This window comes from Boleophthalmus pectinirostris, unplaced genomic scaffold (genome assembly GCF_026225935.1).
Source record: "Boleophthalmus pectinirostris isolate CB_2022bp ecotype Guang Dong unplaced genomic scaffold, ASM2622593v1 HiC_scaffold_17, whole genome shotgun sequence".
Lineage (NCBI taxonomy): Eukaryota > Metazoa > Chordata > Actinopteri > Gobiiformes > Gobiidae > Boleophthalmus > Boleophthalmus pectinirostris.
The window spans coordinates 38,752,771-38,775,581 of NW_026571115.1; the positions used below are offsets into that span (position 1 = coordinate 38,752,771).

A 22,811-nucleotide genomic window follows, 5' to 3' on the forward strand; every position below is an offset into this window, starting at 1 on the left:
AGGACTAAACCAGGACTAAACCAGGACTAAACCAGGACTAAACCAGGACTAAACCAGGACTAAACCAGGACTAAACCAGGACTAAACCAGGACTAAACCAGGACTAAACCAGGACTAAACCAGGTCTAAACCAGGACTAAACCAGGTCTAAACCAGACTAAACCAGACTAAACCAGGACTAAACAGGACTAAACCAGGACTAAACCAGTCTAAACCAGGACTAAACCAGGACTAAAACCAGGAAACCAGGACTAAACCAGGACTAAACCAGGTCTAAACCAGGACTAAACCAGGACAGGACTAAACCAGGACTAAACCAGACTAAACCAGGACCAGGTCTAAACCAGGACTAAACCAGGACTAAACCAGGACTAAACCAGGAACTAAACCAGGACTAAACCAGGACTAAACCAGGACTAAACCAGGACTAAACCAGGACTAAACCAGGTCTAAACCAGGCTAAACCAGGACTAAACCAACTAAACCAGGACTAAACCAGGACTAAACCAGGACTAAACCAGGACTAAACCAGGTCTAAACCAGGACTCTAACCAGAAACCAGACTAAACCAGACTAAACCAGGACTAAACCAGGTCTAAAACCAGGACTAAACCAGGACTAAACCAGGTCTAAACCAGGACTAAACCAGGTCTAAACCAGGACTAAACCAGGACTAAACCAGGACTAAACCAGGACTAAACCAGGTCTAAACCAGGACTAAACCAGGACTAAACCAGGACTAAACCAGGACTGAATCAGAGTCTAGAGTCTGATTTTCTGTGACACGTTTGACTTCAGACGTGTGGATTTTCTGAGGCTGTAAACGCCTCGTGGGAAATCAGCAGGTGAAACTCAGAATACTGACTGATAACACAAGAACCAGACCTGGTTTAGTCCTGGTTTAGTCCTGGTTTAGTCCTGGTTTAGTTCTTGACTTTGAAGCAGCTTTTCACACTTTTTAAACTTCTTCAGAACCACGGACAGCTCCTTTGGGATTCATGTTTAACCACAAAATCCTCCTCAAAGTTTGACCAGAAACCAGGACTAAACCAGGACTAAACCAGGACTAAACCAGGTCTAAACCAGGACTAAACCAGAACTAAACCAGGACTAAACCAGGACTAAACCAGGACTAAACCAGAACTAAACCAGGACTAAACTAGGTCTAAACCAGGACTAAACCAGGACTAAACCAGGATCTAAATTAGGACAGAAGAGCACAGGAAAAGAAACTAAATCCGGACTAAACGTCAGGACTCCAGGTCTAAATAAGGATCTTAATCCGGTCTACACGAGGACTCGGTGTTTGTTGGGGTCTTTTTATCTCTGCGCTCTAATTGCAGCTGGTTGCTAGGCAACAGGGGAGTTCCTGAAGCGATGCTAAAAACAGAACTAAACCAGGACTTAACCAGGTCTAAATCCGGACTAAGGATTTATTTAAATAATTCCAAACACTTTTACTGAACAAAAAGGATGTTAAAAGTCTGAAAATAAACATTTAAACATTTAAACATGAATAATTATTCTTCACGTGTCACTGCGGCAGGTGCAGCTCGCTCCTGCCTCCCTGTGGACGACTGGAGACATTACAGCTTTAGTTTTTTTTCCAGGACATGTCCAACCCTCTGACCTCTGACCCCCGACCCTCTGACCTTTAACCCTCTGACTTTTGACCCTCGTCTCTTAGAACTCAGAACAGAACTTGAGTTGAGACTAAATCTCTTCACAGTTTAAAGTTGAGACGACCTGAATCATCACGACTCGACTCGACCAGAGACGAGCGAGTCCTGAATCGTTTGGGAAAAAAACACTGAGATCAGTTTTGTGGTTTATGTTTTAATAAGAGTTTCTTTCACAAAAACAGAGAAAATCGTGTCATGCAAACATTTGTTTCAATATTATTTTTTATTTCACACGAGGCTTTAGTGAAACTGCTCTGTACAGCTGAAAGGTTCTTGATCCTAAACACACATTTACACATGAACTTTGACCTGAGCTGGATGGTTTACTGAACAGCTGAAAGTTCTCTAGGTGGTTATATCAGACTGAACAGCTGAAAGGTGTTGAGGTGGTGTGGTTGTGTCAGACTGAACAGCTGAAAGTTCCCTCTGCGCAGTGTTTGCGCTGGTGCGAGTCCAGGTTCTGTTTGCGTGTGAAGTCGAGGCCGCAGACGCCGCACACAAACTGCTTCACTCCGGAGTGCGTGGTCATGTGACTCTGGAGGCTGCTGGTCCGGCCGAAACGAGCGCCGCACACCGAACAGCTGAAAGGTCTGTCCGCGCTGTGCGTCTTCATGTGCACTTTGAGGTACGCCTCCACCGTGAAGCTCCGCCCGCACACCGAACAGCTGTAAGGTCTCTCTTTGCTGTGCGTCTGGACGTGGAAGTTGAAGGCGCTTTTGTGAGAAAAACCTTTGCCGCAGAAGGGACAGCTGTAAGGTCTCTCGCCCGTGTGGCTCCTCAGGTGAACGATGAGGTACGACTTTGTGTTGAAGCGCTTGTTACAGACTGAGCAGCTGAAAGGTTTTTCCCCGGAGTGAACGGTGCTGTGTCGTTCTAAATTACTTTTACTGAGGAACGTTTTAAAACACAGAGGACACTGGTGCTTTTTTAGCGGAGCCCGGGGCGTCTCTGTGGGTTTCTCTGTGGGCGTGTCCGTGGGCGTGTCCGTGGGCGTGTCCGCGGGCGTGTCTCGGGTCCACTCAGAGACACTTGGTTCTGGAGCAGGACTGAAATCCCCAAATGGACCTGAGTTTGGCGCGTACTCGGCTCTGAAGTCTCCGTAATCTCCTGCGTAAGCCTCTGAACAGCTGAAAGGAGCGCTCCAGTCCTCGTCCTCGCCCGTTTGTCCCCATGTCTCGGCGCTGACGTCCTGCCCCTGCATCTACGGACGAGACAATAAACAATAACAAGGTTTATCGTTAAGAAAAGGTACAAAATAATCGTTCATGGGACATTTTATAGAATCGTGAGAATCTCCAACAAAGAAAATCATCATAAAGTCCAGTTCTGATGTTCAAAAACAGACCTGGAGTTGTGAAGTTTGTTTCATTCACACATGTTTGAGTGACTCTTTCAGCGCTTTCACCTTGTGATGTCATGTAGTGGAAGTTTAAATTGAGCAGATTGTCAATTCCAGAGCTGAAATGATTCTAGTGAAGATGTGTGGAGTTTAAAAACACAGTGGAGCACTTCCTGTATCCCCACATGACATCACAAGGTGGAACAGAGTGTTTTCAGTTTGAGAGAAGAGCTCGGTGCGTTCGTTTATCCGTTCGTCTCCCACTCGGATCTGAGATATGACGTCACTTCGATTCTGTTTCGTTTGTCCGACTCAGAGAAAAACGTGGAGGCCAAACGGAAAACTGTTTTTACTTTTGCATCGTCCGAGAACTAAGAGCTTCAAAATAAATCTGTGCTTCAAATACACAATCCAATTTAATCCAGATTTATTTGTCTCCAAAGTTCTGCACAGAGTCGAACAAAATCAATGAACACATTAAATAAACAAGTCAATAAAAAACTTCAAAAATACTAAAAATAGCAAATAAAATCAATAAAAGAGTCAGAGCAGCGCACGATTCTCACGGTGTGGTAAAAAAAGCAGATGAGTAAAACACAAACTCGAGGGAGAATTCCAGGAAGAGCCCAGAAGGTTCAGGAGGTTCAGAAGGTCCAGAAGGTTCAGAAGGTCCAGGAGGTCCAGAAGGTCCAGAAGGTCCAGAAGGTCCAGAAGGTTCAGGAGGTTCAGAAGGTCCAGAAGGTCCAGAAGGTCCAGAAGGTCCAGAAGGTCCAGAAGGTTCAGAAGGTCCAGAAGGTTCAGAAGGTCCAGAAGGTCCAGAAGGTCCAGAAGGTCCAGAAGGTCCAGAAGGTTCAGAAGGTCCAGAAGGTTCAGAAGGTCCAGAAGGTTCAGGAGGTTCAGAAGGTCCAGAAGGTCCAGAAGGTTCAGAAGGTTCAGAAGGTCCAGAAGGTTCAGGAGGTTCAGAAGGTTCAGGAGGTTCATGTTTCAGTTCGTTCGTGACGTGAAGTGTTGGTGTCGCGTCAGAGTCGATCAGTTTTGCAGATTAACGAGCAGGAAATGGGTTAAAAAGATGAGCGACGTTCCTCTGTTGCTCTTCTGCTCAACGTTTTTGTCGATATAAATTTGCTCTTAAAGGTGAAGATAAAGTGTCGTGTTTCTGGAGACTCTGTTGGGTTTTTTTCCTTCTTCATCCGTGACATTTTAGATCCTAAATTCAGAGTAAACGCTCGTCGTTTCTCTCTCCTTTTGTTTTTGTTGAGTGTGTTGTGTGTGTGTTTGTTTGTGTGTGTGTGTGTGTGTGTGTGTGGTGTGTGTTTGTTTGTTTGTTTGTGTGTTTGTTTGTGTGTGTGTGTGTGTGTGTGTCTGTGTGTGTAAGTCGTTGTCTTTGTGTCTGTGCGCTGATTTGTACGGAAGCTGAGGGTCACAACGAACGCAAACGCCACAACAAAAACAAATGCGACACACATTAAAAAGCCACAACAAACCACAAAAAGGGTTTAAAGAAGAAGAAGAACGACAATGTGAAAAGTAAAGGAACAGAGAAGTTGGAAACGTAAAAGTAAAAGTAAATTATTGTTTTATCATTATTCGTTTCACGTTGTAGTTCTTCTTCTTCACTTGCCGCTTGATCGATCCATCAGAAAATAGAGTCCCACAGTCACTTCTGTTGCGGCTTTTTAATGTGTTGTGGCTTTTTAATGTGTTGCGGCTTTTTAATGTGTTGTGGCTTTTTAATGTGTTGTGGCTTTTTAATGTGTTGCGGCGTTTGTATTTGTTGTGACCCTCTCGACTTCGTAGATTTGTTCTTCTGGACACTTTCATTTCCTTCATGATAAGTTCATGAACTAACGTCTGTGGGTTTTTTCTGTGTCTTGTCTGGTTCTCGTCGGTTTGTGGTACGAGTTGAGCTGATGACGACAAACATTTTCCTGTGGTTTGTGAATGAGAAGGTGGAGGTTTGAGCTGCTCGTCCTCGTGCTTCAGAGCTTTGGTCTGGACACTGAACACACCTGGACGCCTCCCGCTGCCTGTTCCTGGAAACGTCCTGATGTTTCTGTGGTTTGTGGCCGAACAGAAAAGACTTCAGATAAATGTAACGTTTCCCCGTCAGCGGCGAACACAGAGGACGTCCTCTTCCAGAGTTTCTCTGGATTCGATGGAGTCGCAGGAGCAGGAGACGTTTGCCTCGTCAGGGTCCAGAGGAAAATCATCAGAGGAGGAAACAACAGGAAGTGAAAGTGTGACTCTTGTGTCCTGAGACGTCACTGATGAAGACGCTTCATTGATCTTCGTCTCTGCAGGATCAGGCAGGTGCAGGACGGCAGGAGCCGGCAGGGCTCCACTTTTTACACGAACTGTCAGGAGCAGAAGGACCATCGTCCGCTGGGGGACGGACCTTCCTCTTCATTATTACACCAAAGCGCCGCAGCGACGCCGACGCCAGAAAAACATCCACATCAGTCGTGAGGAGATCGATGAACAGAGTCTGACAGGATCAAGAGAGAACATCAGTCTGTAGAACATCTGTAGAACATCAGGACGGACATGGAGGAGGTGATTATCACGGCTCCACGCTGAGATGAACCTCGAGGAACCGACACACGAGGAACGAGTCGTTTTGATCATCGTCTAATAAACGTTTATGATCCTTTTACCTTTGAAACAGTTTGTGTCAGGTTTTTTTCTCCGCTTAAAGTCGAAACTAAAACTAAAACCCACAGAAACAGAAACCTCCTGACAGTACTGCAGTAGAAGTACTGACAGTACTGCAGTAGAAGTACTGACAGTACTGCAGTAGAAGTACTGACAGTACTGCAGTAGTAGAAGTACTCACAGTACTGCAGTAGAAGTACTCACAGTACTGCAGTAGTAAAAGTACTCACAGTACTGCAGTAGAAGTACTGACAGTACTGCAGTAGAAGTACTGACAGTACTGCAGTAGAAGTACTGACAGTACTGCAGTAGTAAAAGTACTCACAGTACTGCAGTAGAAGTACTGACAGTACTGCAGTAGAAGTACTGACAGTACTGCAGTAGAAGTACTGACAGTACTGCAGTAGTAGAAGTACTGACAGTACTGCAGTAGAAGTACTGACAGTACTGCAGTAGTAGAAGTACTCACAGTACTGCAGTAGAAGTACTCACAGTACTGCAGTAGTAAAAGTACTCACAGTACTGCAGTAGAAGTACTGACAGTACTGCAGTAGTAAAAGTACTCACAGTACTGCAGTAGAAGTACTGACAGTACTGCAGTAGTAAAAGTACTCACAGTACTGCAGTAGAAGTACATGTTCATGTGTTTGTAAATGCTGTAAGTGTTAAAGTTCATTTAAAGTTTCTTGGAGCGTCACAAACCTGTGAGGTTTTTCTTGGAACTGGAAACGTTCAAACGTGACAAAACTTGGACATTTAAATAAAATTTGACAAAATAATTTATATTTCACAGAAGTTTGTTTCTTTTCTCCATCGTCAGAGTCTGAGTCAAACAAACAGAGGAAAATGATCAGGTTCAGTGTTTCTGGTTTTGTCAGTTTTCAACTATTTACAACTTTAAATATTTTTAAATATCGTCTCTGAGTTTGTGACTCGAGTTTTTAAACTGAACAAAGACGTGAAAATCTGAACCAAACCTGAACATGAACCTAAAAACCTAAATAAATAAACATTTCAAATGAAAAAGAAACATTAAATAATTTCACTGCGTCAGAGTCTCGGCGTTTGTGAGCAGCTCCAGACGCCTCAGACTCTCCAAGGAAAACCAACAGGTCATCGTCCCCCAGGCGCTTCCGCGACCTCTGGGGGGGGGTCAGGGGGCGCGGCAGGGGCGCGGCAGGGTGCGCGGCAGGGGGCGTGGCAGGGGGCGCGGCGGCAGGGGCGCGGCAGGGGGCGTGGCAGGGGGCGCGGCAGGGGGCGCGGCAGGGGGCGCGGCAGGGGGCGTGTTGGTCTCTGTGTGAGGAGGACTGCAGGAGGACAGAGGAGCTCTGGGTGCAGCTGCAGCTGGACACGGGGCGTTGGTCGGATAAACAGGTGAGGAAGCTCAGGTGGACGAGGACGAGGCAGGTGAGGCAGGTGAGACAGGTGAGATGTCAGGTGAGACAGGTGAGATGTCAGGTGAGACAGGTGAGATGTCAGGTGCAGACACAGAGACCTGCAGGGCGTCTGGTCTGAGCAGGTCCAGGTTCACGTCCGTCTCCTCGGGGAGGTGGAGGTCTGTGTCCTGCTGTCGTCCCAGGAGCTCGTTCATCTCAGTAAAAAACTGAACCTTCCCGGGTCGTCTCCCTGTGGACGAGCTCTGGTCCACGACTCGTTTGTAGGCGTCCACCAGCGTGTTCCATTTACGAGCTACTTTGTGCGGGAGAAACAGCTGCTGGAAGTGCTCGCTCGTCCTCACGCAGATCTACTCCCACAGAAGCTTCGTGGATTTTCTGAGCAGCCTGAGGCGCAGGTTCAGATCCTGCAGGGACCGGGGACGACCTTTACCCTCCGACTCCAACTGGACACGGATCAGGTCGATAAGGAACAAGGTGTGATGCCTCAAGAACGTCACCGTGTCAAACGAAGAGACGTATGAAGGAGGAGCAGCGTCTGGATCAGAAAGAAAAGAAAAGACAGAAGTTAGAGCAGAACAGGAATCACTATTGTTATGTAATAATATAATATAATATAATATAATATAATGGAATATATAATATTATATTATATATTCCATGTTTACAGATGTTTGTCTCTGTCTCAGTGTCTGTGTCTCTCAGGTCTGTGACTCTGAAGGACACAGACACAGACACAGACACAGAGACAGAAAACTCTTTTTGTTGTTACAGTTTTGTGAATGAACCTGCAGTTTTTTCAGTCGTGTCTTTGTCAGAAAATCCTGTGAATCATGATTCCTGTGGGACACCATCCTGTACTGTAGTAAAGTACTGCAGTAATACAGACGCAGTAAAGTACTGCAGTAATACAGACGCAGTAAAGTACTGCAGTAATACAGACGCAGTAAAGTACTGCAGTAATACAGACGCAGTAATACAGACGCAGTAAAATACTGCAGTAATACAGACGCAGTAAAGTACTGCAGTAATACAGACGCAGTAAAGTACTGCAGTAATACAGACGCAGTAAAGTACTGCAGTAATACAGACGCAGTAAAGTACTGCAGTAATACAGACGCAGTAAAGTACTGTGCAGTAATACAGACGCAGTAAAGTACTGCAGTAATACAGACGCAGTAAAGTACTGCAGTAATACAGACGCAGTAAAGTACTGCAGTAATACAGACGCAGTAAAGTACTGCAGTAATACAGACGCAGTAAAGTACTGCAGTAATACAGACGCAGTAAAATACTGCAGTAATACAGACGCAGTAAAGTACTGCAGTAATACAGACGCAGTAAAGTACTGCAGTAATACAGACGCAGTAAAGTACTGCAGTAATACAGACGCAGTAAAGTACTGCAGTAATACAAGTAACTGAAAGTGTCATTTAAAGCAAAACTCCAAACACATTAAAACTCTTCACACTCACATGTGACTCTGGGCGCCGTCGTCTCAGAATCTTCGCTCGCGCTGCTCTCAGTTGTTCCAAGTTCTAAGTTCTTCCATCCGAGGAAAAGCTTCGTGTCAGTGTGCGACACAAGGCAACGTCCTCTGATCTCCGAGTCGGACGGATAAACGAACACACCGTAAATCTGCAGGGTTTGTGTGTTAAACACGTGTGAGTGAAACAGCTGCAGGTGTTTGTGACGAGAAAACCACATTAGAACAGAGACAGGAACATGGATCCTTTAAATACAGAACTCAGTCATGAGATGATTCAAGTCACAAACTTTAATACTGATCATGATATGATCGATGATCACAGTTATTTTGTCCATGATCATCTTGATAACACATTTCAGTATTGTCCCTTCACCTGAGTCGGCTCCGTGGGCTCCTCCTCGCGCTTCACACACACACTGAGCTGCAGGTGGCGCTCTTCCTCCCGCGACTCCTCTTTCACCCGAGGACTTTCTGCGTCCGAGCTCACGAGCCTCGTCTGCTCCTCCTGAGGCTCCTCTTTCACCCGAGGAGTTTCTGTGTGCGAACTCACGAACGCCGCCTGGACACCTGCAGGAGACACAGAGGAGACACAGAGGAGACACGTGTGAATGACCACGCAGCTGTTCAAGAGGAGACACTACAGGGACTCTAACCACATCAGGACTAGACCAGGATTAAACAAGATCTAAACCAGGACTAAAGATGAACTAAACAAGAACTAGACTTGCAACCGAACCGGGGTTTGCAGCCTTTTCCGACATCCCTTCATTACAACATCCTTTTATTTACTATTTAATATTTACATTCAGACATGCCGGTTTTCTCTAACTTTCTGGTATTGCTATTCTGACATGTCATGCGTAGTTTTTGGGAGTTGTGATAGTCCACCCCGGCACGTCTCTCACTGTCCACGGAGATAAATACAGCAGATCGATCGATAGACAGGTCGTGGTAGAGCACGGAGACCCGACCGAAGTCTGACGGTCGAACACGGACAAATATTTAGAACTTAGGATCAGGCTCGGGTCAGACTCTGCACTTCTAGTTTCTCTCCAAGTCCAAACTATGTTGTTATTATTTTTTGTGAAATGTGGAACAAAATTTGAGATCCAGGATTTTTAAAGCAGAAAAGATTGGAGATAAAGTGTTGGGGAAGTGGAGTCGCTGTGTAGAATCTGCAGCTTCAGCTTCAGCTTCAGCTTCAGCTTCAGCTTCAGCTCGATCCGTGCGCTGTGTGAATGCAAACAGACACACGTGAGGAACTACTCTCACCTTTTCACTTATAAACAATGCAAAAAACTGGACTCGCCGCGCCGTTTTGTGGACTGGACTCCTTATTTGCGAAGGACGATTTCTATGGATAATGTGGACGAGACGCTGCACTTTAAATTTAACACTTTTCGAGACGTGAGGAATAAAATCTTCTCACTGAGCTGGCACAATGAACTTGACTGGTTATTTATTTAGTCTCTGCAGACACATGACCAAAAGAATGAAGCACAAAGGCCCGTACAGACTCCGTTTCAGATGAGATATTTTCCCAAAAGCCTATGTTCTTTTATAAAATACATTTTCCCACTGTCTGATCTCCTCTTTGGCTTAAATATTCTCTGTTCACGAGCTTTACATCGGCCCAAGCATCTTCTGATATCTGGGAGTGCAAAGTATAATAGGCGATCACATTCATTAATATTCATGTTCATGTCGGAAAAGCAAAATGATTGAAAAATAGTACATTTCCGCTGCTCCGACAATGAAAAAAAAAGTTGAAGTAGTGGGACGCTTGAAAAATAATGTTTTTGCCGTTTCTCCGACAGTTAGAACCCAATGAATGTCTAAATAGCGGCATGTCGGAACAGCAGCGTGTAATGGGTCAAAAAGTCGATTTTTTAACCCCGTTTAACACTAAAGGGAAAACAGGAGGATGGGAGGGCATCTGACACAGGGACACGGGAGGATGGGAGGGCATCAGGGTTGGGAGAAGAGGATGGAAGGAAGGACCGACCCGCTTGGTGAAGGCTCCCCGGGGCTCCGTGCCTCTTCCCCGGGCCGTCCGCGGCGCAGTCCCGGCGCGGGGGCTGCGGCGCGCGGGGCTCTTGTATTTGGCGCAGTTGTTGTTCATATTCCGCTATGGTTTTCTCAAAGAGCGCAAAGATGTCCTCCGCAGCCGCAGAGAGGCGCGCAGACACCAGAGCCCGGAGATTCCCGCACACGGACATTTTACACACGAGTTTAGTCCGAACCAGCTCCGGACAACGGAGCTAATGTGGCTAACGGAGCTAACGAGGCTAACGGAGCTAACGGAGCTAACGAGGCTAACGAAGCTAACGAGGCTAACGGAGCTTTTTTTTTTTTTTTTTTCAGATTTTTTTTTTAATGGCAGACATATAACAACAAGACAAAACAACCAATGTATATACAGTATAAGGTGCAGATTGGATTGTTGTTTGATTTGTTGTATGTCATTGTTGCATCAATGCAAAGTCCAGTTCACAGTTAAGGCAGGAGTGAGGTATGGAAAATATACATATACACTCATACACATAAACTCACAAACACACATAAATATACATATACACTCATACACATAAACTCACATAAACATACATAAAACTCACATAAACTCACATAAACACACATAAACTCACATAAACATACATACTCACATAAACTCACATAAACACACATAAACTCACATAAATATACATAAACTCACATAAACATACATAAACTCACATAAACTCACATAAACATACATAAACTCACATAAACATACATAAACTCACATAAACACACATAAACTCACATAAATATACATAAACTCACATAAACATACATAAACTCACATAAACACACATAAACACACATAAACATACATAAACATACATAAACTCACATAAACACACATAAACTCACATAAACATACATAAATATACATAAACACATAAACATACTGCATTATGAGGGTGGTTTGCAAATGAACATACAGGGGAGCAGAAGGAATGAAACCAAAACATGGATCTATTAAAATAACCTAAACTAAACAACAGAATAACAAAATAAAACAGAATATCATAAATTAAATAAAGCTATACAATATTTTTTATAGACATTGTAAGTTTTAATTGCTTTTTTATTTTGGACCTGTTGTATTGTCTAAAAGTATTGTTGGATTTCGTTATTATATTGATGAGTATTTGGTTTATTTTGAGACCATTTGGTTTTGTGGATGTGATATTTTGCCAGCATCATGAGTCTGAATGAGGAGTTCAAGATCTTTGGGAATAACAGCTAACGGAGCTAACGGAGCTAACGGAGCTAACGGAGCTAACGGAGCTAACGGAGCTAACGGAGCTAACGGAGCTAACGGAGCTAACGGAGCTAACGAGGCTAACGAGGCTAACGGGGCTAACGGGGCTAACGAGGCTAACGGGCTAACGGGGCTAACGGGGCTAACGAGGCTAACGGGGCTAACACATTTGTTTCTTTTCCTTTTCTTTTCTTTCTTCTTTATCGTCATGTTTTCTGAAAAGTAATTTTAATAATTACATAATATAAAACACATAACATTAGGACAGAACTATAATAAACTCAACATGAACATGATAAACAGAACAGGCCGAGTTTAGCTCCGCGGACACAAAGGAGCGGGTTGCCAGGTTAAACAATAAACAAAGAAAAACAAGCGATCAAGACTCACAAAAATAAAGTCTGTGAAGTGCAGTTGTAAAATGTGAACGAGAGAACGCCTTTATCTTCTTCTAGTGGCTTACTAATAACAAAAAAATATAAATAAATAAAATAATAATAATACTAATTATAACATCAGTGATCAAATAACATCTAAAGAGACAAATTGTTCTCCGTCACGAACACTCCTGCTCCCCCACTGCACCAGACTATAGAGGGACAGATAATACTCCCTACAACTGTACAACAACTCATCCTTATGTAACAGAAATACTCTCCACAACTGTAGGTCTATAAGTTAAAACAAAACAATAACAGAATGGACATACATGATCCATGTAAACTTAAACTGAGGCAGATAATTAAACACACGAGGAAATCAATATGAGAAACTGGGGAAGTGGTTAAAAATAAAATCCTTATTCTTCTGTAAAACTGAGGGTTTTGATTTATTGTTAGAAATACAGTTTTGTGTTTGAAAATAATTCTTAATGTTGATTTTAAAAAGGGCTTTGGAATTGAACTGAAGAATTTCGATTTATGGGTAAGAAATTTTCCCAACAGAACGCACGGGTTTATTAAATATTCAGTTTTATATTGTTTGTGATGGAAATAGGTTATTATGTTTGAGAAGTCGAAATTAATTCTGATAGATGTTTTTTGCAGGATAAATAAAAATAATAAAATACAATAAAATAATTATAATAATAAAAAAAAATAATAAAATGCAATATGTTTCAGTTTCCTTGTACAAAAGAAAATTACAAATAGAAAAAAATTGTAATAATAAAATAAAACTAATAATAAAATAAAATAAATAAAACTAATAAAGTGCAATATGTTTCAGTTTCCTTGTACAAAAGGAACTTACAAATAAAAAAAATTATAAAATAATAAAAATAATAATTAAATAAAATAATAAAAATAATAAAGTGCAGTATGTTTCCATTTCCTTGTACAAAAGGAAATTACAAATAAAAATAATAAAATATAATAAAATAAATATAAAACTAATAAAATGCAATATGTTTCAGTTTCCTTGTACAAAAGAAAATTACAAATAAAAAATAAAAATATATATATAAAAATAATAAAGTGCAATATGTTTCCATTTCCTTGTACAAAAGGAAATTACAAATAAAATAAAAAAATAAACAAATAAAATATAATTTTAAAAAATACAAGTAAATTGGTAAGGTAAAAAGCAGCGGACTTGGCAACCGTTCGGGGCGGACGTGACGCGGCTGGAGTCCGGGTCAAAGTGTCTCTAACGCGGCTTGTACTTCCTTTTCCTTTAGCGGTGTCCGCGGAGCAGCAGCAGTGAGTGGCGTTTTCTTCCCACAAATCTGCGTCCATCGCTCATAAACTGCACTTTTAAACACGTCCATCACGTCAGATCACGTCCTCACCGTTTAATCATCAGGATGGGCCTGAAATTTAACTTTATTTATGAACGATGAGGATAAAAATGAGCATAATTCGGAGCCGTGTAGCGTTAGCGTTTGTGATTCAACATGGCTGCGCACGAGCGACGTGTTTGCCTTTAAAACAAGAATATACAAGGGTTTAATTTGTTTGACTGTAACGTTAACGTGTATAAATTTACCTTAACACAATTAGAAAACTATTAGTAGTACGTAATTGTAGTTTTTAAGGCTTAAACGTGTGTATGTGCGTGTGTTGATGCTGACGCCGCGCTCTTCCGGCGTCAGTCTAAACTGACACTTTCTCTTCATTTGTCACGTTATTTCACTTTTGCGTTTGTTTCGATCTTAAATAGTTTGTCTTTTTGCAGAAATGGGCAAGTTTATGAAGCCTGGGAAGGTGGTGATGGTCCTGGCCGGACGCTACGCCGGACGTAAAGCTGTGATCGTCAAGGTAAAAGATCTGGAAAAGGATTTATTCTGGATTAAACACCGACAACCCCTGAGAATCTAGAATACTGAGACTTTGCCTCTGATTTTAACACATTCTGGGGCAGTGTGTTACTAACTGTGGACACTGCTCTGTCTGAAACTCTGCTGAACTTTAATCTGAGTTTTGTTTTAACACAATTTGACCATAAACTGATTAGTCTGAACTCCAGCAGCTGATCTGATCTGTGCTGATAAATAACATGAGTAGAGTGACCAGACGTCCCTGTTTCCTCGGGACAGTCCCAGTTTTGAGTCTGTGTCTCTGTCCCAGCAGATTTATACAAAACCACTGATTTGTCCCAGTTTTTATAAGAAATGTTCCAGGTGTGTCTGTTTTTGACCAGTTTAATACCTGCCAACAGTAAAAAGAGATACACATGGTAATTTAAGTAAAATATTAAAACATCTGGTTTAAAACAACCAAAACACAAAGAAAATGTGACTTTACTGGCTCACATTTTAGTTATGAATTGTCTCTGCAGAACAGTTTTCCTTAATTACACTCGTTTCACAATTTAATTGTTACAACCTTCAAAAAAGCAGGAATGTTTTTTATTTTGAAATTCTGGTCACATTAAACATTAGTCACAAACTAACAAGCTCACTCTTTGTTGAAAATCAAACACTTAAACAGGATCATGAATGCTCTTGTTATTGCATTTTCATTTATTTGTAAAGGGACGGCACATATTATGAACATTTTAAATGTAAATATGTGAAGATTTTAGCGGCTCATTTCCATCTTCAGTCCCTCGGCATCAGGTTGATGTGAAATCATCCAAACCACCAGAGAAAAGTGCAGCAACAATCACACAAAAGTACACAACACCAACACACTCGCTGTACACACTCGCTGTACACACAACACACTCGCTGTACACACAACACACTCACTGTACACACTCGCTGTACACACAACACACTCGCTGTACACACAACACACTCGCTGTACACGCAACACACTCGCTGTACACAACACACTCGCTGTACACGCAACACACTCGCTGTACACGCAACACACTCGCTGTACACGCAACACACTCGCTGTACACGCAACACACTCGCTGTACACGCAACACACTCGCTGTACACGCAACACACTCGCTGTACACGCAACACACTCGCTGTACACACAACACACTCGCTGTACACGCAACACACTCGCTGTACACACAACACACTCGCTGTACACACAACACACTCGCTGTACGTTTCATTTCAGATGATTAATTTGAAGTTCAAAGTTAAACTAGTTGATCACAGGCTCCTGTAAATGGGCTCTTAAAATTTTCAGCTAATCTTTGTTAATTTTCTGTCACCATGGTAACTGTTTCCACCATAGAAGTAAATGTAGATGTAAGTGTGATGTTACTGCAAAGTGTCAACAGCCGAGTTTAACCTGTTCACTCAAACTTGTGCGTGTGCAGACTCCAGAGCTGCTCTCGAGGCTCTTGGGTTTGTTCTGGGACTTTGAGGTTCTGTAGTTTGGATTTAGTCGTCTCTTATTTATCGTTTGTGTTGATCTGTCGTCCAGGTCTGACCCAGACTCAAACATCAAACCGAAAATGATTCTGCTCCAAACTGGTGTTTTTCTGACAGGAATGAACCTTCCATTAAAAACAAACACATCTGAGCTTTAGACATGAATGAATCTTGAGTCACTTTTTATTAACTGCACAGACAGATTTGTTTTTCAAGCCTTCAGTAAAAGTCTTATGATAATTAAGACTTTAAAATGTGGTTTAAATAATTTTACAGAAATTGTGTGAAGTTGTAACTCAGAATAATCCAGTGTGAGTTTAAATCGAAATCTTGAGTCTTAATGAAAACGTTTGTATTTGGTCAGAACATTGACGATGGCACGACCGACCGCCCGTACAGCCACGCCCTGGTCGCCGGCATCGACCGCTACCCCCGAAAAGTCACCACCACCATGGGCAAGAAGAAGATCGCCAAGAGGTCCAAGATCAAGGCCTTCGTCAAAGTCTTCAACTACAACCACCTCATGCCCACCAGGTGAGTCCTGACCCCGCCCCCTCGTTTCCACCAGGTGAGTCCTGACTAGGGATGGGCAGAATTAATCGATTAATCGATAATTGATCATTAAGAATTTCATGGATTCCGTTCATTTTAATGGACAAACTGAATGTATGTGTGTGTGTCGTGACCAAACAGGTGTGTACATGTGTCTCTGCATCAGAAGGAGCGACACACAAACAGTGGGTCAGTCTGTAACGAACCGAAGCACAAATGTGGATTTAACCAGGATTTGACAAACACAAATCTGGTCACACTGACCTGTATTCACCTGAGTCATGTCTTTTAATCCAACACAAGTTGAACCACATCAGCGACACAAGAGCTGGAGTTTTATCTTCACTTAGTTTATGTAAATTAGTGATGTGGTTTTAAGTTTTGTTTCTGTGAGATTTGAACAAAACTGAATTAAACACATTATAATGTCAAACAGCTGATGTGGATCTAGAGTCGTTATGTTTATATGTCGTAAAGTTGAATTTATTGATACAGATTAGTGCAGATAGTAATAATAATGATGATCATTTTAATAGAAAAACATTCATGATTAATCGATAATCGATTAAGAACATTTCATCAAATGCCCGTCCCTAGTCCTGACCCCCCGACTCCTGACCCCGCCCCCTTGTGCCCACCAGGTGAGCATCATCGGCCGTGTAACCAAAGAGCCAATCAGGAGGGAGGTTGTTAGCTGTCAGTCAAACGTGTTTCTGGGAGAGTTTCTGATCTTATGTGGAGACGTGATGTTTGAGCCGTGTGGAAGTTCACACTGGACACACTGGACACACTGGACACACTGGACACACTGGACACACTGGACTCACTGGACTCACTGGACTCACTGGACACACTGGACACACTGGACACACTGGACACACTGGACACACTGGACTCACTGGACACACTGGACACACTGGACACACTGGACACACTGGACACACTGGACTCACTGGACTCACTGGACTCACTGGACTCACTGGACTCACTGGACACTGGACTCACTGGACTCACTGGACTCACTGGACACACTGGACTCACTGGACACACTGGACTCACTGGACACACTGGACTCACTGGACACACTGGACACACTGGACTCCTGCTGCTTTCACTTCCTGTGGTCATTATTGTAAATATCAAAATTCACGTCATTTCCACTGGAACATTTTTATGCTACACCAGCCTGTACATGATCAATAAAATCAACAACAGTGTATTTTGCAGACAGTTTGTGTTTTGATGCGTTTTCTTCTGACTCTGTCAGATGAATTGGCAGGTCTAAAACGGTTTTACCAGAGTTCAGGTCTGGATTAACTCTGGCTCCATGTTTCACTTCACCACGACAACAAAAGCACCTGAACACAACACTTGGGATTTACACTTGACCAGTGGAGAGAGTCGTCTTTCCCACATCACGTGAAGGCAGCGTCTCACTGGACTCTCACTGGACTCACTGGACTCTCACTGGACTCTCACTGGACTCTCACTGGACTCTCACTGGACTCTCACTGGACTCTCACTGGACTCACTGGACTCTCACTGGACTCTCACTGGACTCGGTGCAGATGATCCTCTGTGGTCCCGTGTTTCTGGGTCCAGTCTTTAACACGACCGACACTTTTACTGCCGACTCTTGTTGCATAAATGTGACGGGAAACTGCAGAGTTTGGGAAACATCGAATTGTTTTCCTGAAGCTTTGTGATAAAACTTGTTGATCTGATTCTGTTTAAAGTTCATATTTTAACCAAAGACTAAAATTTGATCTGAGACCAACACAAGAATCACGTTTCAGAACATTTGTACAGATCTAAATTTGTTTTAGAAGTTTTTACGTTGAATAAACAAACATCGTTCTTAAAAATTGCAGCCTTTGCTAATCGTGTCCGTTTAAAAAGCTCGTCTGATCACGACTTGAGTCTCGTGGAGTTTCTGCTCTTGGTTTAGTCTGATTCTGCGCTAAACCTGATTTGTTAAATGTAAAAGAGTCGTTTGCGTCTCAGACTCACTGTTCCCCGTCCTCTGTGCTGCTGGAACTTTTCTATCCACGCAAAAGAATTTAAGAAAGATTAAACTTGATGAGGAATGTCACATGTGAATCCCTCAAAACCACCAGACGACAGGACGGGGGAAAAGAATCTAAGTTTAATTTGAGCGTCTTTCTGATTTGACTGACTCTGCTTCTCCTCTTCTCCTCAGATACTCTGTGGACATCCCTCTGGACAAAACTGTGGTGAACAAAGACGTGTTCAGGGACCCGGCGCTCAAACGCAAAGCCCGGAGAGAGGCCAAGGTCAAGTTTGAGGAGAGGTCAGTGTCTGCAGAAGAAACATGTTCAGGACACAAACAAACACAAACATGAAGCTCATGATCTGATCTACACGTACAACACCACATCTACTCACCCCGATCGTCCAGAGGTCAGAGGTCGAGCTTGAGGAGACGTCAGGTTTATCAGGTTTATCAGGTTTATGTTGAGCGTCGTCTCCAGGAAGTCGGCTGCAGAAGACTTCAAACTCCATCTGCAGTAAATCCAGGGAGTCCCAAAACATTTTGACATTTCCCAGGTCAATAATTTTCCCAATTCTTGTTGAAATCGCCTCAGATTTTCTCAGAATGTTTGGAAACAGATGAAGATTTGATACGTGAAGTTTTATTTTTATTTTTATTGCGTCTTGAATCTGCTGCTGCACAAACTCACCTGAGACTGAGCAACTTCAACGCAACATTTGGAAAAAAAAAAACTTCAGCTGGAAACAAATTTGGACTCGGAACCAAAAATGTAAAGAGGAAGGATCTTCTGCAGGACCAAAAGAAGAAAAGGTCGAGCACGTTTATGAAAAACTCACGAAGCCCCAAGATTCTGTAAGAACAAGTTTGGAAACCCAGATTCCTCGAGGGACAGTTTGGCACCAGATTCTTCCTCTTTACATTTTTGGTTCCTAAGTCCAAATTTGTTTCCAGTTGTTGAAGTTTTTCCAAATGTTGTTGAAGCTGCTCAGTCTCAGGTGAGTTTGTGCAGCAGATTCAAGACACAAAAAGACTTTAGACCTGAAAACAGAACAAAAATAAAACTTTACATATAAAATCTTGATCTGTTTCTAGACGTTCTGTGAAAATTTGATCTCTTTTTTTCAACCGGAACTGACAGTTACTGACATTATTATTTTTGGGACACAGAAGTTTTTTTTAAAATGGCCCCAAGAATCTGAGGTTTAAAAGAGTCTGAGGTTTGTTGGAAAGATTCACCACAAACACAAACTAGAGTTTAGAAATGAAGAGGAAAAAACTTGTAAAATGAAATGATTTTCAAACTCTGCTGTTTGATTGTAAATGTGAAGCTGCTCGAACTGGTTTAGACCTGGTTTAGACCTGGTTTAGACCTGGTTTAGTCCTGGTTTAGTCCTGGTTTAGACCTGGTTTAGACCTGGTTTAGACCTGGTTTAGACCTGGTTTAGACCTGGTTTAGACCTGGTTTAGACCTGGTTTAGACCTGGTTTAGACCTGGTTCAGTCCTGGTTCAGTCCTGGTTCAGTCCTGGTTCAGTCCTGGTTTAGTCCTGGTTTAGTCCTGGTTCAGTCCTGGTTTAGACCTGGTTTAGACCTGGTTCAGTCTTGGTTCAGTCCTGGTTTAGACCTGGTTTAGACCTGGTTCAGACCTGGTTCAGACCTGGTTCAGTCCTGGAGTCCTGGTCCTGGTTCAGTCCTGGTTTAGACCTGGTTTAGACCTGGTTTCAGTCCTGGTTCAGTCTTGGTTCAGTCCTGGTTTAGTCCTGGTTTAGACCTGGTTCAGTCCTGGTTCAGTCCTGGTTCAGTCCTGGTTCAGTCCTGGTTTAGAGTCCTGGTTTAGACCTGGTTTAGACCTGGTTCAGTCCTGGTTCAGTCTTGGTTCAGTCTTGGTTCAGTCTTGGTTCAGTCTTGGTTTAGTCCTGGTTTAGACCTGGTTTAGACCTGGTTCAGTCCTGGTTCAGTCCTGGTCCTGGTTCAGTAGACCTGGTTCTGGTTTAGACCTGGTTTAGACCTGGTTTAGACCTGGTTTAGACCTGGTTTAGACCTGGTTTAGACCTGGTTTAGTCCTGGTTTAGTCCTGGTTTAGTCCTGGGTTTAGACCTGGTTTAGTCCTGGTTTAGACCTGGTTTAGTCCTGGTTTAGTCCTGGTTTAGTCCTGGTTTAGTCCTGGTTTAGACCTGGTTTAGACCTGGTTTAGTCCCTGGTTTAGTCCTGGTTTAGACCTGGTTTAGTCCTGGTTTAGTCCTGGTTTAGTCCTGGTTTCCTGGTTTAGTCCTGGTTTAGTTTACCTGGTTTAGACCTGGTTTAGACCTGGTTTAGTCCTGGTTCAGTCCTGGTGGTTTAGACCTGGTTTAGACCTGGTTTAGACCTGGTTTAGACCTGGTTTAGTCCTGGTTTAGACCTGGTTTAGTCCTGGTTTTAGACCTGGTTTACCTGGTTTAGACCTGGTTTAGACCTGGTTAGACCTGGTTTTTAAATGAAGTGTTTCTAATCGTCTCGTCGTGTTTGTTTGTTTTTTCTTCAGGTACAAGACGGGAAAAAACAAGTGGTTCTTCCAGAAGCTCCGATTCTAAACTCGCTCCAATAAATTTGTAGAAAGAAACTTTTGGACTGTGTGGATTTTTTTAAACTGTGAAATGTTTGTGCCGTTGTTTCCTCCTGGTTCCTGCTGGAGCCACTCGTCCAGGTCACGGGTCAGATCTGTGGAGAGGCGACCCTGCTCACGTACAAAGGGTTTTTGAGTAGACGTGGGTTTAATGCCACAGTGTGGAACATTCTGGGCAAAGCTTAAAGTCTCAGTGGAGACGGACACATGTCAAACACCACATCAGGAAAGTTACACAGTGAATCTTTAAACTAAAACCAGGTCTGGACGAGTGTTTCTCAAACTGTGGGACGAGCGCAAGTTTATATTTGATCCACTTTTCTGTTTCAACTTCACTGGAAATGAGTAGTTCCTGGTTTAGACCTTTTAGACCTGGTTTAGTCCTGGTTTAGTCCTGGTTTAGACCTGGTTTAGACCTGGTTTAGACCTGGAATAGACCTGGTTTAGTCCTGGTTTAGACCTGTTTAGACCTGGTTTAGTCCTGGTTTAGTCCTGGTTTAGTCCTGGTTTAGACCTACCTGGAATAGACCTGGTTTAGTCCTGGTTAGACCTGGTTTAGTTTAGTCCTGGTTTAGTCCTGGTTTAGACCTGGTTTAGACCTGGTTTAGACCTGGTTTAGACCTGGTTTAGATCCGGTTAGTCCTGGTTTAGTTTAGACTGGTTTAGTCCTGGTTTAGACTGGTTTACCTGGTTTAGACCTGGTTTAGACCTGGTTTAAGTCCTGGTTTTAGACCTGGTTTAGACCTGGTTTAGACCTGGTTTAGTCCTGGTTTTCCTGGTTTAGACCTGGTTTAGACCTGGTTTAGTCCTGGTTTAGACCTGGTTTAGTCCTGGTTTAGACCTGGTTTAGTCCTGGTTTAGTCCTGGTTTAGACCTGGTTTAGTCCTGGTTTAGACCTGGTTTAGACCTGGTTCAGTCCTGGTTTAGACCTGGTTTAGACCTGGTTTAGACCTGGTTTAGACCTGGTTTAGTCCTGGTTTAGACCTGGTTTAGACCTGGTTTAGACCTGGTTTAGACCTGGTTTAGACCTGGTTTAGTCCTGGTTTAGACCTGGTTTAGACCTGGTTTAGTCCTGGTTTAGTCCTGGTTTAGACCTGGTTTAGTCCTGGTTTAGACCTGGTTTAGTCCTGGTTTAGTCCTGGTTTAGACCTGGTTTAGTCCTGGTTTAGACCTGGTTTAGACCTGGTTTAGACCTGGTTTTTAAATGAAGTGTTTCTAATCGTCTCGTCGTGTTTGTTTGTTTTTTCTTCAGGTACAAGACGGGAAAAAACAAGTGGTTCTTCCAGAAGCTCCGATTCTAAACTCGCTCCAATAAATTTGTAAAAAGAAACTTTTGGACTGTGTGGATTTTTTTAAACTGTGAAATGTTTGTGCCGTTGTTTCCTCCTGGTTCCTGCTGGAGCCACTCGTCCAGGTCACGGGTCAGATCTGTGGAGAGGCGACCCTGCTCACGTACAAAGGGTTTTTGAGTAGACGTGGTTTAATGCCACAGGTGTGGAACATTCTGGGCAAAGCTTAAAGTCTCAGTGGAGACGGACACATGTCAAACACCACATCAGGAAAGTTACACAGTGAATCTTTAAACTAAAACCAGGTCTGGACGAGTGTTTCTCAAACTGTGGGACGAGCGCAAGTTTATATTTGATCCACTTTTCTGTTTCAACTTCACTGGAAATGATGTAGTCCACTTTTAGACCTGGTTTAGTCCTGGAATAGACCTGGTTTAGTCCTGGAATAGACCTGGTTTAGACCTGGTTTAGACCTGGTTTAGACCTAGAATAGACCTGGTTTAGTCCTGGAATAGACCTGGTTTAGACCTGGTTTAGACCTGGTTTAGTCCTGGAATAGACCTGGTTTAGTCCTGGTTTAGTCCTGGAATAGACCTGGTTTAGACCTGGTTTAGACCTGGTTTAGTCCTGGAATAGACCTGGTTTAGACCTGGTTTAGTCCTGGAATAGACCTGGTTTAGACCTGGTTTAGTCTGGTTTAGACCTGGTTTA

General features: G+C 43.0%; 2 protein-coding genes across 3 annotated transcripts; one reads left to right on the forward strand and one right to left on the reverse strand.

The window, feature by feature from the left end:
* Positions 1 to 1,833: 1,833 nt before the first annotated feature.
* Positions 1,834 to 11,984, reverse strand: LOC110164098 (zinc finger protein 768-like). The gene is made up of 4 exons (XM_055152484.1): positions 11,289 to 11,984; positions 10,562 to 11,169; positions 8,930 to 9,123; positions 1,834 to 2,883 (listed from the first exon to the last, which is right to left on the reverse strand). The coding sequence occupies exons 2-4, from the start codon at positions 10,773 to 10,775 to the stop codon at positions 2,083 to 2,085; spliced, it is 1,209 nt and encodes a 402-aa protein (XP_055008459.1). The 5' UTR covers positions 10,776 to 11,169; positions 11,289 to 11,984; the 3' UTR covers positions 1,834 to 2,082.
* Positions 11,985 to 13,460: 1,476 nt separating this feature from the next.
* Positions 13,461 to 22,141, forward strand: rpl27 (ribosomal protein L27). 2 transcript variants are annotated; one of them, XM_055152517.1, is made up of 5 exons: positions 13,461 to 13,566; positions 14,042 to 14,124; positions 16,009 to 16,178; positions 18,397 to 18,507; positions 22,064 to 22,141. In XM_055152517.1, exons 2-5 carry the CDS (start codon positions 14,044 to 14,046, stop codon positions 22,110 to 22,112), a joined length of 411 nt encoding a protein of 136 aa, XP_055008492.1. In that variant the 5' UTR covers positions 13,461 to 13,566; positions 14,042 to 14,043; the 3' UTR covers positions 22,113 to 22,141. The 2 variants fall into 2 exon arrangements, with proteins under 2 accessions (XP_055008492.1, XP_020784764.1); XM_020929105.2 differs by lacking the exon at positions 22,064 to 22,141 and adding an exon at positions 20,731 to 20,808.
* Positions 22,142 to 22,811: the final 670 nt, after the last annotated feature.